This window comes from Brachyhypopomus gauderio, chromosome 12 (assembly GCF_052324685.1).
Source record: "Brachyhypopomus gauderio isolate BG-103 chromosome 12, BGAUD_0.2, whole genome shotgun sequence".
Classification (NCBI taxonomy): Eukaryota; Metazoa; Chordata; class Actinopteri; order Gymnotiformes; family Hypopomidae; genus Brachyhypopomus; species Brachyhypopomus gauderio.
Window position 1 is genome coordinate 12,162,316 of NC_135222.1, and position 17,139 is coordinate 12,179,454.

Here is a 17,139-nt window from a genome sequence, read left to right on the forward strand (position 1 = left end):
CAGAACCAGACTGAGGACCATGGGAGATAGGGCTTTCTCTGCTGTTGCCCCATGCATGTGGAATGCCCTCCCTGACACCCTGAGGGCACCACAATCCATACAAATATATTTGATTTGATTTTGATTTTATATATATATATATATATATATATATATATATATATATATATATATATATATATATACACATACACACACACACACACACACACACACACACTCACTCATCTTGGCCATGCCTCTACATGCCTAAATGCTTGTTGCTGCCATGTGATTGGCTGATTCGACATTTGCGTTACATTTTAACATCCATTCTGGCCACTTTATTAGGTACACCTGTCCAACTGCCCGTTGACACAAATTTGATCCTCCTTGAGATGGTTCTACTCCTTCATTAAACTGATTGGACTTGATTAGGAAAGGCACACACCTGTCTACATAAGACCTTACAGTTCAAAGTGCATGTCAGACTGTGGAGATGACAGGGGACTTCAGAAGAAATTCCCCACCAATGATTCCCCTCACTATAACCAATAGCAATGTGACGACTGTGGAAACCTTCAATTTCCTAGGAACCACCATCTCCGAGGACCTGAAATGGGAGCTCAACATCAGTTCCATCCTCAAAAACACCCAACAGAGGATGTACTGCCTGCGCCAACTGAGGAATTATGGTCTACCACAGGAGCTACTGAGGCAGTTTTACCTGTTTTGTGCTCTTCTATTACAATTTGGTTTGGAGCAGCAACAAAACAAGACAGGAATAGACTGCAGAGAACTATTAGAACTGCTGAGAAAATCATTGGTGCTCCTCTGCCCAACCTTCAGTACTTATTCACTTCCAAAACCAGGAAACAGGCAGAGAAAATCATTCATCACAGACTCCGCACACCCTGGACATAGTTTATTTCAGCTCCTTCCATCAGGCAGAAGATACAGATCACTGTACATAAAAACCACCACTCCTCATGCCATCATCAACAGCTGATCAATAACACTCACCTCTATTTATTTATTTATTAATAGCCAATACGTATGTATATTGTATATTGTGTATTTTGTGTGTTTACTGTACAACATTTAAGCTAAACCATAGGTCACTGGATATTACTAGACACACCATCAACTGGAACTAAATTCCTTGTGTGTGCAACATACTTGGCCAAATAAACCTGATTCTGATTCTTTAGGACCTCTCTTTTGGTTTAAATCTCGCTCCTTTCATCGTTTGAGTCTGCCTCTCCTTGACACACTCATTTACATCCTGATCTACACCCAATTTGAGAGGCCTGAAAATGGCTGTCCACCAACATTCACCATCCAACCTGACTGAACTGGAGAGGATCTGCAAGGAAGAATGTCAGAGGATTATTACAACTATTACTTGTTCCCTTTTTGTGTTACCTTAGAATGTTTATTGAACAGTCAGCAATAATGGCCTATCATCTGTAAAGCCTGTTGATGGCCGATTCCTACTTTCAGGTAAAGTAGTTTCTTAATCATTGCCATTGTTACGTTTCTTCATGGATGTGATTACCATCTTTTGTTTAAATTGAGGAATAGCTAATCGATTGTAGATTACTATGGCAAAAACCACTACATTTCCCTCTCAAAATCAGTTAAATAATAACTTTGAAAATGAATTTGAATAAACTGTATTGATCCCATGAGTGGGAAATTCAGTTCTCCCAGGGCCACGATGTAAAGCACCGAAATCCCAGAGTGGCCACTGCATCAAGAGATGCGCCGCCGTTCACAGATTGGGGGGAGAAACATGGAGAGTGACAAACCTTAGAAGGAGACAAAAAAAAATGACTACAGATTATTCTCGCAACAGAACAACAGTCTGTGAGCACGCAAAAAATCCTCATAGCACTTACAAGCATTGATAACACAGACAGTCAAGTAGTGAGAGGTGTGATTCATCTAGACGGGAGAGGGGAGCCAGAAGCCTGGCACACAGTTTTTGTGTTAAAGTTTGCAGTGGGGAGCGAGGGCCGTCCTCTGAAAATCTCTGTGGAAGACGACCTTCAGGGAGAATTTTGTTTGGCGCCAATGTAGATAAATGAGACTGCAGAATTTAGTAAGGAGTCTGTCCTTGAGCATGTGAAACTCCTCTTAAGTCAGTGGTCTCCCAACTTATTTAATTTCGCACGTAGAGCAGTGAGACCCTCCATGATCTAATCCAAGCCTTACTGACAGTCCCAGTCATTTTGAGAGCTCTACCCATCGCATCAATCAAACTGGACAATTTTTGTGGGTGTTCAATAACTGACCTCACTCTTTTAATTTCCCGATACTCCAGGGCAACGCCTAATCCAATCAGCAGAAACCCAGTGATCAAAGTTCCAAATAGATACACATCCTCAACATCTTCCATGAAGAGAGGCGCAAAACACAAACCTCAGCTGGATATGTGTTTGACTCGTGGGGGATGTGGGTTATCTCACACCATGACTCTTCGTGAAAAAAATACTATCAATTGGATTGAGAGACCACTTATTCAGTTCCATTTTCTTTGCTTAAAATTCGAAGAGCAGGAATTAACCTATTATCTCATACACTTTACACATGAATAAATGTGACTCCATAGTTCCAATTTTATCCCTAACTATTCTATTTTAAATTAGGAACAAAATCTTGCACTACTAAATATGCATTAGTATGTCACAAAGTGAATGAGGGAGTAGGAGGCGAGGCAGGTAAAGGCACATCTTTACTGTCCACAAAGTCACATAGTGAGAATCATAACAAAGGATAACACAGTGGCGGTAGCCTCTCATGATGCATTTCCATCCATCTTTTTTTATTATTAAAAAATGCATTTAGTCTGGAATGTTCAAACCTTTGACTGGTAGTGAAATTAAACAGCTAAACATTTTCAAGAGCACAGTCAGAAAAATGTAAACAGTGCCTGGGAGTAGATGAACCGGTAACATGACACTGACTGGTGGTGGTCCTATTTCATTAAACATAAAACACTAAAATCTTGGTTCTATGCAGCAAGTCACTGGACCCTCGAGGAAACTGGCAAAGTTTACATTAGAGCACTCAGTAAGCAAAAATACATATGGTATGGTACTTTTCCTCCTTGCTAACACCATTTTGTTATACAGATGCATGCTCATTTACAGCAGTCAAGACACCCAAAAAGAATAATAAGTTGAAGCCTAAACAACAGAGGTGTTTTTTTTTTTGTTATTAATTAAAGGTGTGAATTCTCTGTTACACAGCTCATGGAAAACCAATGACTGCAACAATAAGACAGCTGAGTGATTATTGAAGGTGTTAAAACTATATATATATATATATAAACTGAAGTCACTGTGGAAGAGATTTTCTTTGCAGCTCAAGGACGTGAGCAGTGTGAATTAGGGGGCCTTTTAAGGTTGTTCACACAGGGCAGGATGGGATACCTCAGGATTTTTTATCTATCTGCATGTTCCATTTTACTCACAGGTAATCATTATACCTTTAACACTCAAAATGTCAAATACTTCAAATATGTACTTCTAAACCAAATGGTGATTTCATATTACACTTGTTTTCAAATATGTTTTAGCTTCAGTTCAACTGCTTCATTATATGTTTTCCTTTTAGCTTTTAGATGATTATGTATGTTTGTCTTTTAAAATGCCATTCAAAATGCTGTTCAAACAGCTGTATCCATCTGTTGATATGGATGTATTCATGAAACCATGATCAATCCATAAAATAATAATCATAATGGACTGTTGGTTAGAGGTTTTTAGTGACAGAACAATATTTTAATGATACCATAAAAAAACTGTACTTACAGATCATTGCTAATATTTGGAATCACAAATGGGCAAAAGATGGGTCATGTAACACCTATATACATATACACCTGCTTATAGAACATATGGAAAAACCTGCTTTTGCACTCAGCTACTACACTCAGCTACTCCGAACAGCAGATACATGTATCCATTACTCCAAATAGCTCTTACTGACTGCTCTCCATTTCTGTTTTGTAGCATCACTGAGTCTGTGTGAGCTAACCTGCCAAAAGGGACACAGTGGGCCCACGTATGAGTCTCTACAGGAAGTGTTTGACAGAAAGCCATTCAGACCAGCTGTGAACCTCAGCAACCCCACGACTGCAAACATCTCATTCACTCTATATGCTGTGCTTGGGGTGGTGAGTTGCCACAGGACCGCCGGGACCATTAAATGTATGAGAGTTGTATGTGGGTCATGTTGAAACCTGCTTGATTTCTTCCACAGAATGAAAAAACGCAGATTCTTACAACTTTCCTTTGGCTACGGCTGGTAAGAGTCCAAGTTGACCTCAGAAGGTGGTGTCATAGCATTGTCATGACCTGATGTGTTTTCTCTTACTACAGTACTGGTTTGATGAGTTTCTTATCTGGAATCCTGAGTCCTGTGATGGAATTAGTAAAATCTCCCTCCCTGTGAACAACCTGTGGTCACCTGACATTATTGTTTATGAGTTGTGAGTGAACACCATGGAAATCGATTCAGCAAGCAGTTCTAGGAATTAGGCAGAAAAACCCATCCAGTCTGACTTCTGTCCAACTCTCTTAATTTTTCTCAGCGTTGATGATGACGTGTCGCAGGCTTGTCCTTATGTGTACGTTAACCACACTGGGTTCATCCGATATGACAGGATGCTCCGGCTCGTCACCGCCTGCAACCTGCAGATCTTCAGTTTCCCCTTTGATGTTCAGAACTGCACTTTCACCTTTGGATCCTACATGCACACCAGTAACTCATAACCCTGCTTCATTTAGTGCACTTTTTCTACATTATCACCTTTAACACCAACTTAATTGAGTCACTTTGGCTCTGAGTGGCCAGGTACTGTCTTGCAGACACTTAGGCCTTAGCATGCATACCACAGGCATGTTGAGATTTTAAAATAGCCTTTTCTCTTGTTTCTGCAGTCAGAGATGTTAGAGTTAAAACTGCTCTGCCTTTCGAGGAGATGTCTGAGAATTCAAAGCGCTATCTGGAGGCCAGTGGAGAGTGGGAACTGGTGGTTATTTTAGGAGAAGAAGGAATTCTCAGATTTGGCATTGATGAATGGGACATCATTACGTTCTGGGTGAGAATGCAAAACTGCTTTTTTTGGTATCATGGGGCTGGACTATTTGTGGCCCCAATATCCCACTGCAAATGCTTCTCTCATTCAGACATGCACCACAAACATGTTATAGCTTTAAAAATAATGTGCATATGGTGCAATAATGTAATATCCGTTATTGTTACCTGTTGCAATGTTCTTGTGCAAGATAACACTCTAAGTGTTAAGATTTAATTTAAGATTCTTTTCCGTGTTTATTTTCTAGGTGGTAATAAAGAGGCGTCCAATTCTCTATGTGGTCAACCTCCTCATACCCAGTTCTTTTCTTATGATTATTGACATCCTGTCTTTTTACCTGCCGCCACATAGCGTTGACCGTGCCTCTTTCAAAATGACCTTGATCCTAGGCTACACAGTGTTTCTACTAATCATGAATGACCTTCTACCCAGCACAGCAAATGGCACCCCTATCATAGGTAAACTACAGCAGAAACCCATGTAAAAATCAAAAGTATTGCTTGAGGTTCTATATCTCCAAAGAACAGGACTGAGTGACTTACTGAAAGGGTATTGTCTTTTTAGTAAATATTATTGTTTCCCCATGTGTTCAGGTATCTATTTCTCCGTGTGCCTGGCTCTCATGGTAATTAGTCTGCTGGAGACAGTCATCATTACCAGTGTGCTCCACCACAACTCTAGGAAGCATAAGGAGGTTCCATATTGGGTCCAAGTGATTGTGCTGCGCTACATCGCTTGCCTCATCTGCTACAGGTGGCCTGATGATCCTTCAGCTGGCACAATAACAAAAGACGGCAGTGTCGCCTGGACCATCCCGCCCACGAACACAACCTCCAAACCACCCGCAGCCAGCTGCAGTGAGACTCCCAGCATACCAGAACTTACGAATACCTACATACTCAAGCTCTAGATTACAGCCATTTCAAAACCATTTCAAAGATGTTAAAATCAGGAGAGCATGAAAGTGCAAAGTGTAATTAGTATCAGATTAATATTATCTCTCCCCCCCCCCCTCTATCTATTATATATATATATATATATATATATATATATATATATATATATATATCTGCAAGCGAGTTAAATTTAATTAGTGGTGGGCCGTTATCGGCGTTAACGCCATTAACAGCACACCACTAATGAATATATTTGTTTAAAGGTACACAATTATATACTCATAGAACAGTAAGAAAGGCAGAAACCTGCACTTTCCTTTAACTTATACTACTGTTCTACTAATCCCGATTTACCATAAGCTTGACACTGCTTCATAATTGCATCAAAATCAGAAATAAGAAGCACTAGAAAATGAAATAATTGGCCACATTTGAAACTTATTATTTAAACGCAAACTGTTTCTAACTTAATTCACTAGTTTCTGGAACATGAGAATATCAATACAAAATGCAGTATTGGCATCCTGGGTAGCCACGGTTAAACAAACTACTTGCATTAGTAATTGTATTACTAATCTAAATATAATCCTAAAAACGCTGCTAAGACACTTTGCTCTCTAATCTCAGCATCTGGGAGCAGTGGCCTGACCGTACCTGAGCTCACAGAAATCTGTCACGACCTGAAAGCAATGCGAGCCCACCTGACTCTCCTCCAGACTGAGGCTGAACTGCAGGACCAGTGGTGCCATGTTGGATACATCCTGGATTTCTTGCTCTTCCGCATCTACCTGCTGCTCATCACCTGTTATGCCTTTGTCATCATCTCCATGTGGTGCATCTGGATATACCACTGAGTTTTTGTTCACTGTGCAGGCACAACAAATGCAGCTATGTAGGAAAATAGGTACAGAATGTTCCTCTTTTGTTTCCAACGAGTAGGCATTTAATTTTCATAACAGCAAAGTAGATTTCCTTGTTAATATATTAATAAATATGAGTACATTTGACGTGACTGAAATTACTTGGTTTTGTTGATTATAAGAATAAGTATAAGCACTAAAGCATAAGCACCAAATCAAAAGTTTAGTTACCAAAATGCTTAATTTTTTGGTTATTCAATTTAAAATGCAGTACTTATTCTTAAATGTATTTCAAATTTATTTTATATAACAGAGTAAATTTTATTTACATTTTCTCAGTAGTGCATTTTTATACAACCACAAACCTCTACACAAGGTCATTGCAGGCATCTGACACACCCAATCAAAGAGATTATCAGAAATTGTCAACAGGTTTTTAAGAAATCCATTAACAGCCACTTCAAAGCAGGTCTGTCCTTTCATTTCCTTTTGTCACACTGGGTCAGTGCATTCAGGTTCTATTTTCTTAGTGGCAAAAGAGACAAAGTGCATGCACACTTATTGCTGAAAACCCAACCCAAGAAACAGGTTTGAAAACTATATTTTTTAAAGTTCAGGGTTAATTTATGTGACATCTGAAACAAAACTGATTTAGATTTATGGGGTGTTGCTGTTAAACTTGTACACGGAATCTGAAGCAGTTTGAATCTGTACACATGAAGCTGGCTCGCTAATGCAGTTTATAAAATAAAAAAAAGTGATGGCCAGGTTGACAGTCAAAATTAGCAAATTTAGCAAAGTCCAGTATCAAAGCAGTGCTTAATAAAGTAATGCAGGCTAATGAGAAGTGCAGCAAAGAGGCAGCATTATAAAAGTATTTCTGCACTGTAAAAAGATACTCCTTCAAAAGACTGCAATTAGTAATGCTCTAATTTAGCAAAATGTACATAAAAAAAAAAACATTTCTACTAGCAAATGGTCCTTTTTTCCAGTTTGTCATGTTAATTGATAGGTTCCATTTCATTTATTTTAAGAACATGACAAACAGCTGTATAAAAATTTATAGAAGTATGTACCTGAATCTGTTTTATCAATCACACCTGGCAAGAATTACGTCGATCTGAATGTTACTAAATATGACTGCAACAGTGTCCTATATATCAACATTAAAACTAAGATTAAGAGTCAACCACCTCCTAACACACAGGATACATTGGTGCAGCCAGATCACATATGAATACGCACAAGAGAGAAGTGCTATTTCAGGGGGTGAGGAGGGTGAAACTTGGTTTCTTACCCGATTAAACTGACACTCTTCTTATGAGCAACACCACAGAGGTGCAAACGAAATAATTATCCCAAAAGGACAAACATGGTCATTTTGAAACAGAAACACAAAGTGCCGATTTAGTTTGGTATAAAAACAATTCAAGGACATTTCTCCACCACATCTCATATGGTCTTAAAGCACCTGGCTTCTCTATCTAGCTGTCTTGCTGCCTGTAGGCAGGCATTACCTTATACACCATCTGCAAACACAGATACTGTGCAAAACAAATATGTTCAGTCCCATGAGTTCCAAACATCATCATGAGTAGTGGGCATGACAGAGGCACACAGGTGTTAAAAATATATAAAAATTAACAACTACATTTACAAATAAATATCTTCAGTAGTTTAACAATCATTTCTAACTTTTCAATGACCCACGCAATCTCCAAGGTTCCTGTCAAAAAAATAATACACAGGCAGAATACAACTTCTGCAATACCACAACTTCAGTGACACAATGATTCATATTTCAAAAGATAAATCACACACAAAATTTTTGCATTTAAATAAGCCATTAAGGAGACAGACCTTTTGTTTTACTGCATATCTCATAGTCTGTACAGTCACTATGTGCTCTCCCTGTTGCTCTGTGTTTATAATTCTCCCTCATCCTCCTGCTGCTCCTCCATGTTCCTGCGGGCCATCCTCTCCCTTCTCTCTGCTAGCCGCCGGCAGCGTGGACACTCTTTACCATTTCTAAAACAGGCTCTGTGGTAGCATGCACTGCACTCTGAAAGACAAAAAGACAAATAGGCCACCTTGAGGGCCTCAAAAGAACAACAGTTTTTAACTTTGGGCCGCAGAGGGCAGCAGGACTGCTTTGATTTAGAACCAGGTAGTTTATTTAATTCATAACATTTACATTGAACCTTTTGAGCTTATTTATTTTATGACGACAATTTTATTTATTGAATTGTCTATTTTTGTTATGTTTAAAAAAGCTATTTTTGTGTTGATAAGCCTGAGTGGTCTGTTTAATGACCATTGTATTTGTTCAAATAATTGTTTTGGGCAGGTTACAATATAAAAAAATGTTTGTTATAATATAATCATGTCTTGTGATTAATTTAACAGGAGTTTTACTTTTAAACTGTAAGTGTATTTAATTTAGTTATAATGCAAATACAATACAAACTAAACCAACATTTAGAATAATTATCATTTTGATTCGTACATTGTAATATCTGCCAGGGCCTTGTGCCACTTTATGTTCAACAAATTGGGCCCCGAGCTCAAAAAGAACCCCTGGTGTAGAATACATTTGCTTCCAATCTAAGCTGCTCTATGTTACTCTGAGTAGAAAACTCCAACAGCCCTGTACTCTCTCTTCACTGCTTTACTCTACCCTCTGACTGACAGCACTGTTGGGCTGTTCTTAAAGAGTTGCCAAGGCATATACTACAGGATTAGAACACGAGCAGTGGCTCAGAGTGGCCGCAGAACCAGAGGACCCTCACCTTCACAGCGCTGGCACTTGGTGAGCTCATAGGCAAAGATGATGTCCTTGTCATTGCCACAGAATTCACACACAAACCCCTTGGCCTGACATAGCTGGGGAGAAGGCAGAAAAAGGAGTGAATTTGGTTGAGCATGATCAATTTGTCCCCCTTTTAACATTTAAAACAAAGCAGAGGATTATAAAGAGCAAGCTCACAGTACATAACCAAATATCTGCTCACCACACAGTGAGCAACATGTGTAGATCCTACGCGAAGAAGCTCTCGTAGCTTGGGGGTCATGTCACCAGAGCGCACTGCTATGAGGTCATTGAGGGAGAAGAGGTGCAGGTCTTCAGTCAGGTGACCAGGGATGGTGTCAAACTGTTCCAGCACCCTGACACAACACCAGAAATAGAGAAAAATCTGAATTTGCATCTCTCCCTCTCTCACACACACACACACACACACACACACACACACACACACACACACACACACACACACACACACACACACACACACACACACACACACACACACGTTGACGCACTTGATTTATTTATTTTTTTATATTTTCTACATTCAAGAAAAACAGTGAATGTAACAACACAAGACTATGCTATGTAAAGCCAAAACAGATGGTGTAGTGTATATATACACACACACGCACATATATAAAAAATGCACACAAATCACTCACACACACAGCCCAGCAAGAGTGCACCTACTCTTTAGCCAAGCGACAAGTTTTAAAAAGATTCTTCATATGGAACAGCTGGACTCTCAAGACCTGTAACAAAATAAAAGTTTTTATTATTATGTGCAATGAACATGTGAGTAGTACAACTAACTGGTTCTCAAATACTTCTGCCAAAGGATTATGCATATTTATAGTCTACCCCTCCACCCTGTTCATCAGAGGCTGAGAGCAAAAGAGAGCAAGAAGCCTTAAAAGATGTATATCAAAGACTGGAACAGCAACAACATAACAGCCAGCAGTATGTTTTGATCACACATTATGGGAGATCTGTATTAGCCCTGATATTAATGATCAAGTTGTAACTATATTTGATCATATACATTTCTGTGCAGACTCAGCTTTAGGTATCGTACAAATTAATGAACTGTATAATTTAGAAGACAGAAATCATGATGGAACAGCTAGAAGGGACATACAGAGATATTAAAAGACAAATTGCAGGACAAGTACAGCTACAAAAAAGACAGGCCACTCTGGCATCTAGTGATCATATCACTAGACCCTTAAATCTAGAATTAATGGCTCTTAACTGAACACTTGATTAAATAGGTGAGACTTAAGTCAACTACTATTAGAAAAATGTATTATTTTTTCACAAATGGCAGCTCATTAGTAAGTCTAATTTTTCATTTGGATATCTAGAATGGCTCCTGGTCTATGCTGTGAGCTAGTTCTCCATTCCACCACTGTAGTAAGCCTACACAAATTGAAAGATATTTCACCGGTGATGACTGTGCGCATTATCATTTTATTGGAAACATTATATATTCTTGTTTTACTCAATTGTTTGTTTATTTTCTGTTTAATGTTTAAGCTATGCCACTGCAATGCAAATCTACACAAATTGAATGATATGTGTTTTTAATAAAAGTAAAATGACTGTCTTACTGCATCCCACCTCAGCAGTAATGGCCTGCTTTGAGAGACCTTGCTTATGCAGCTCAACAAATCTACCATGTTCAAAGTCGGTGAGCTTTGCCTTCACAAGGTCTTGACAGTGTGAATACTCGACAGACAATGACACGGAATCCAATTTTTTGTGCAGATTTTGACTTTTAAAAGGTACACTTGTTGTTTTAAAAAAATTGACTACTCAAAATCTTTTGTCTGTTGCTCTCATTTTTTCTTTTAGCCTTTTGAAGCTCTACTTACGTGCAAAATTTAAATTCTTTAACTGTAAATTTAAATTGGTGTTAAGATTTTGATCAGGAGTGTGTATTAATATGATTAATAATTACAATAAACTATGGAAAACAGTCAGAACACTCCAGGCAGTCTGCTTTAGGAGAGGGAGTGAGTATTGCTTCACCTGAACTGGGACTTTCCGGCTATACAGACACAGTCCAAATCACTAGGTTATCTGACCTCATGTCAGAGTGTGTGGTCCATCGTGTTTCCAAGAAACTCAAAAGGCAAATAACTTAAGATAGTAGGTAAAATAGACATCTAGATATAATCCAACTCAGAGTCTCTTGCAGAGATCTGGAACAACTTGAGGACAAGGCTAGGGACACCACCCAGGAGTACATGGGGAGGAAAAAGGCAGCCTTAGAAAAACAGGTTGAGCAAGAGATCACTGAAGCAACTGAGCTCCTTACCTAATCTGACTTAATTACAATAGCTAATGGTGCAGCAAGAAAGCACCAAGGAAGAAATAGCAAGAGGCAAATATTAGTTAGGTGTGTCCCAACAACAGTTGAAGGCAGAAAGCAAGTTAGTGGAAGACAAAACAGTGGGGATGTCCACAACAAATGAGACAAACTCAGAAAAAAACTGATCAGTATCAACATAGAACTACTGCACTTAAATTGTAGTTTATTTTGGATAAAAGTGTTGGATAATGGGAAATTTAAATAAGTTGGCTTTCACTTTAGGTAGGCAGTGTGACTTCACACAGTTCTCATCTGGTTATGACAGTTTACCAGCATCTTCCTGAATCCTGGCGTGTCCTGACACTTATGAATGCAGAACCCTTATTTATGTGAATGACAGCCTGATGCAAAATCCTAATAATGCAGCACACTAGTTAGTGTTTTTAACTGAAATTCAATAGGAACTGCAGAAAAGCAGAGCTGTTTTGTATAAATTGCATTTGAGAAATTCTGACATAACCATATTAGAAACAAGACAGAAGATTTGCAGTGAAGCTTACCCGCACCACCTCTAGGGCTTTGACCTTCTTGTACAGGCCACTGTTTATGTCGCTGGGGTTGAAGAGAGGGTCTCCTGCTATCTTACCAAGCAGGTCCCGTGCAAAGTTACTGACAGTGTACTTGCTGAAGTCCCACTTCCTGAGGATGCGGCTCGGAACTACAGCAACAGCATTCTCATGGCAGCACTGGCAGAAGTAGCGACCCAGATATTCACAATACCGCAGTCTCTTTATATAGTCTGTAAAAGCAACAGAGCATATTAGGGTCCATATACATTTTGACCATTCACAATGGTGTGCATGGGGTTAATGGTTCAACGCAGATACATATAATGTACCTGGATCAATGCGTGTTCCACATCCTGCACACCTATAGTTCTGCTTGGCCACCACCACTTTCTTCCTGAGGTACAAATAACAGATACAGTAAGAAAACAAAACACACAAACAAAACAATAAATCAATCATACTATATAGAGCTCTGATCATCAAAAACACCATATTTACTCAAGCATGGCACAGTTTAGAACTGCAGTACAGCTGATATCCTGGCGTTGTACTGTATCCCCCCCTATAAATATGCAAATTCATTTAAATTTGCCCTGCACCAGAGGAGTTTCCTCTCTGATCTATCACAAACCATGTCTAAACGGGGAAAGAAGAGGAACTTCACCGAATGTGAAGTGGAAACGCACCTGAATGAGGTAGAGGCACGCAAAAAAATGTTTGTTTACCACGTTGTCCTCTAGCATTATGGCAAAGCGCAAAAGGTCTGAGTGGGACAGCGTGTGTGAAGCTATAAATGCTGTGGGGTCAGAACAATGCACACTGATATTTTTAGGTGCATTATATAATTCTGCCAGTGATGGGCTAACTAGCATCAGCAACTCAATAAAAGAATTGGTTAAAATTTGAATGCTGTCTTTTACCTTTTTATATTGTAGCTATGATATGTTGCATTGCTTGGATGGCACCTGGATTAGGCTGCGCATTATTTTGTCCTGGATCTGGGTCCGCTTGGTTGCTCCACCACCTCTAACAATGGCACGGCATACCTGTGCTCAACATTGTGCAGGACCCCACATGCCCTCACAATACGACACCACTTCTCTGGCAGATACAGAAGCATTCCCCCGGTCCTGTCCAGACAGCGCCACCAGCTTTTCAGCTGCCCAATCGCCCTCTCCATGACTGACCGGGTGCGAGAATGAAGAGAATTTTATCTCCGTTCCCGGTCAGTCTGTGGATTACAAAGGGTCATCAGCCACGTCTTGAGCGCGTAGCCAATGTTTCCAAAGTAATTTAACAATGAATTATTCTAAGCTGGAAATGTCAAATGCTTTTATTTAAATGCTTTAAATTTGTTGCTTACCAAGAAGCCACCCATCACGCACTCTGCTAGCTTGTAATCTTATCCCAAACATGCTGTTTGTAAGGATATACGAATCATGGGTTGAACCAGGCCAACGTACCACTACATTAGTAAGGAACATTTTTGCATCACAGATTATTTGCACGTTTATGGAATTAAAGTGCTTTCTATTCACATAAGCAAATTCCTCCTCAGATGGTGCCTTTATAGAAATGTGTGTGCAGTCGATCGCTCCGATTACATGAGGAAATTGGCTGTCGCTGCAAATTGTGCTTTAATGTTTGCCTGGTCAACCGCTTCATATGGGTACTTTAGATAACTAGCTGGCATGCAGATGTTCCCATCCAAAACAGCTGGCATGGCACGGCTCAAAGATGACTGGGATATCCCCGACCTGTCAGTTCTCTTTGAAACGAGCCAGTCGCCAGGAAGACTTAAACTTAGACAATCTTTATTGTCATTCATTGTACACAGGTGTACGCAGAACGAAATTCTGCTGCTGTGCACTCTTAACCAGAGACGTGGTGTTGGCAGACCAGGTGAGGTTGTCTGTTATGTGCACCCCCAGGAACTTCACGCTGTTGACAACTTCCACAGCCTTGGAGTCGATGCAAAGTGGAGCGTGGCTGGGCTGGTTCTTCCTGAAGTCAATGATGATCTCCTTGGTGTTGTCCACGCTCAGGATCAAATTATTGGCCCTGCACCAACCCACTAACCACTTGACTTCCTCTCTGTAGGCCAGGTCATCATCATCCTTGATGAGGCCCACCACTGTAGTGTCGTCCGCGAACTTCACAAAGTGATTAGTGTTAGAACTGGGGACACAGTAGTGCGTCATCAAGGTGAACAGTAGGGGGCACAGTACGCATCCTTGAGAGGATCCTGTGCTGAGGGTGATGACACCGGACATGTTCTGACCAACCCTTACTGACTGTGGTCGTTCAGTGAGGAAGTCTAGCAGCCAGTTCCTCAGGGGAATGCTGAATCCCAGGGATTCAAGTTTGTATACCAGATGTTGCGGAATTATGGTGTTAAATGCTGAACTGAAGTCTAGAAACAGCATCCGCACATGCGTATTCTTCTCCACCAGATGTTCAAGGCTCAGGTGAAGAGCAGAGGAGATGGCGTCCTCCGTGGAACGGTTTGGCCTGTAGGGAAACTGGAAGGGGTCAAAAGTGGTGGGTAGTCTGGAGGTGATGTGCTTCTTGACCAACCTCTCAAAGCACTTCATCACGATTGGAGTCAGTGCAACAGGCCGGTAGTCATTTAGAGATGAGATCTGGGGTTTTTTTGGCACAGGAATGATAACAGCGGACTTGAAACATGCTGGGACTTTGGCTAGATCCAGTGAGATGTTGAAAATGTCAGCTAGAACATATGCCAACTGGTCTGCACATTCCCTAAGCACCAGACCTGGTATGTTATCAGGGCCTTCCGTGTGTTTACTCTCCTCAGAGTCCTGCATACCTCATCACAATCAAGGAAGAGCCTCTCTTCATCTTGATGGGAAACAGCTCTTACTGCAGGGGTGTTGTTCAATGCCTCAAATCTTCCAAAGAAGTTGTTTAGACCATTTAAGAAGTCCACGTCGTCATCACTCACCGAGGGGGCTGCTTTGTAATTTGTGATGGTTCATATGCCGTGACACATTCCTTTGGTGTCAGTGGAATTTTGGGAGAGGTGCTGAATTTTTTTCCAGTGAGCACGCTTTGCTAATTTGATAGCCCAGTTTAGGCTGGCTCTCGCTGATCTCAGTGCCTCTTAGTCACTGGACTTAAAGGCTGCGTTCCTAGCTTTCAACATTCTGCGTACTTCATTGGTCATCCATGGTTTTTGGTTGGCATGGGTGGTGATGGTCTTTGTGGTGCTGACGTCTTCCATGCATTTGTTTATGTAGGCTGACACAGTCATGGCGTACTCATCCAAGTTGACGTGGTCACTGTAAGTGGCAGCTACCTTGAACACATCCCACTTAGTGCGTTCAAAACAGTCCTGTAATGCCTCCATAGCCCCCTCAGGCCACACCCTCACCTGCCTCACAGTAGGTTTTTCTCTGATTAGCAGGGGCTTATATGCAGGAATTAGCAGAACGTTGTCAGCATCAGTAAAGGAACTGGCAATGTGCGACTCCTCGTGTTTCTCTCTCCAAAAATGGACCCAACTTAGCACACAGAGTTCCAGCTTTTGGAAATCTGGAACGGCTTATAAGCCAGTCATCATCATGGGCCAAACAATCATTAAGGTCACGAAAAACACACTCTCAGCAAATTCGGCCATTAGCAATATCTTCCAGTAATGCAACATTTAATGCATGTTTATATAATCTAGGCTAAGTGGAAACACGTTGAATGATTATTTCAGTAAGGCAATGAAAATGTCTGATTAATTTATTTTACACAATAAGGGCATACTACAATGTGTGCGTAAAGGATATTTTGTAATTTCAATACATCACCTCCAAGTGTCGCTAAATGACAAAAACACATTAGAAATATGCGTACGCTTGAAGTGAAAGTGTTGTGGGGGTACGTACTTTCTCACGTTCAAATCACATTTAGTACATCTGACCGTTTGCGTGAAACATAGCGTATGCGATGTTTTTGTACATACACACCGTTCGTACATGAGGCCCCAAGTAACCATGAAGACGACCTTCAGGGAGAATTTTATTTGGGCGCCAATGCAGATAAGCAAGAATGAAAAATTTAGCAAAGAGCCCGTCCTTGAGCACACGAAACTCCTCTTAAGTCAGCGTCTCCCAACTGATCCATCTTCGCAAGTAGAGCATTGATACCCTCCACAATCGAATCCAAGCTTTTACTAACAGTCACAGTCTGCATTCTGACAGCTCTACCCACCACATCAATTATGTTGGGCAATTTTCATGGGCATTCGATAACTGACCCCACTCCTTTAAATCCTAATCCAATCAGCAGAGCCACAGCGATCAAAGTTCTAAATAAGAACACAACATCTCAACATCTTGCAGGGAGAGAGGCGCGAGATACAAACCACGCCACGTCCCCCACGAGTCGAAAACATATCTAGCTGAGAACATTCTGTGCCGACATGTGGGTACTCCCACACCATGAATCCTCGTGTCAATTGCGTTGAGAGTAGGCTTGTCCCAATCCGATATTTGCAAAAAATTCGTATCGGTATCAGATCGGCAGTCACGAGAAAATGCCGATCCAGACTCCCGATCCAGTTTTTTTTTTTTTTTTTTTGAAAGTCCGATCCAG

At 40.5% G+C, this 17,139-nt stretch overlaps 2 protein-coding genes across 6 annotated transcripts in view; one reads left to right on the forward strand and one right to left on the reverse strand.

Annotated features, from left to right (window-relative positions):
* Positions 1-478: 478 nt before the first annotated feature.
* LOC143528456 (5-hydroxytryptamine receptor 3A) lies at positions 479-6,836 on the forward strand. The gene is made up of 9 exons (XM_077024156.1): positions 479-674; positions 3,999-4,162; positions 4,249-4,293; positions 4,368-4,477; positions 4,580-4,749; positions 4,929-5,089; positions 5,334-5,544; positions 5,680-5,943; positions 6,610-6,836. Exons 1-9 carry the CDS (start codon positions 479-481, stop codon positions 6,834-6,836), a joined length of 1,548 nt encoding a protein of 515 aa, XP_076880271.1.
* Positions 6,837-7,009: 173 nt separating this feature from the next.
* rubcn (rubicon autophagy regulator) overlaps positions 7,010-17,139 on the reverse strand; it is a 46,910-nt gene continuing 36,780 nt past the window's right edge. For 3 of the 5 annotated variants that reach the window (XM_077023168.1, XM_077023165.1, XM_077023167.1), the window contains exons 16-21: positions 12,864-12,928; positions 12,526-12,764; positions 10,342-10,403; positions 9,854-10,007; positions 9,632-9,725; positions 7,010-8,904 (exon numbers count right to left, since the gene is read on the reverse strand). In XM_077023168.1, coding sequence (XP_076879283.1) covers positions 8,768-8,904; positions 9,632-9,725; positions 9,854-10,007; positions 10,342-10,403; positions 12,526-12,764; positions 12,864-12,928 — 751 coding nt within the window. In that variant the 3' untranslated portion in view covers positions 7,010-8,767. Of the gene's footprint in view, positions 8,905-9,631; positions 9,726-9,853; positions 10,008-10,313; positions 10,404-12,525; positions 12,765-12,863; positions 12,929-17,139 lie in introns of those variants that run through there. The other 2 variants (XM_077023166.1, XM_077023169.1) reach the window with 2 other exon arrangements.

Excerpts from the sequence above, each read along its gene's own strand:
- LOC143528456 (XM_077024156.1), top strand. The coding sequence starts at position 479 with ATGACAGGGGACTTCAGAAGAAATTCCCCACCAATGATTCCCCTCACT. Across the intron at positions 675-3,998 it reads GCGCCAACTGAGGAATTATG|CATCACTGAGTCTGTGTGAG; the intron begins GTCTACCACAGG and ends TCTGTTTTGTAG. Across the intron at positions 4,163-4,248 it reads TATATGCTGTGCTTGGGGTG|AATGAAAAAACGCAGATTCT; the intron begins GTGAGTTGCCAC and ends TTTCTTCCACAG.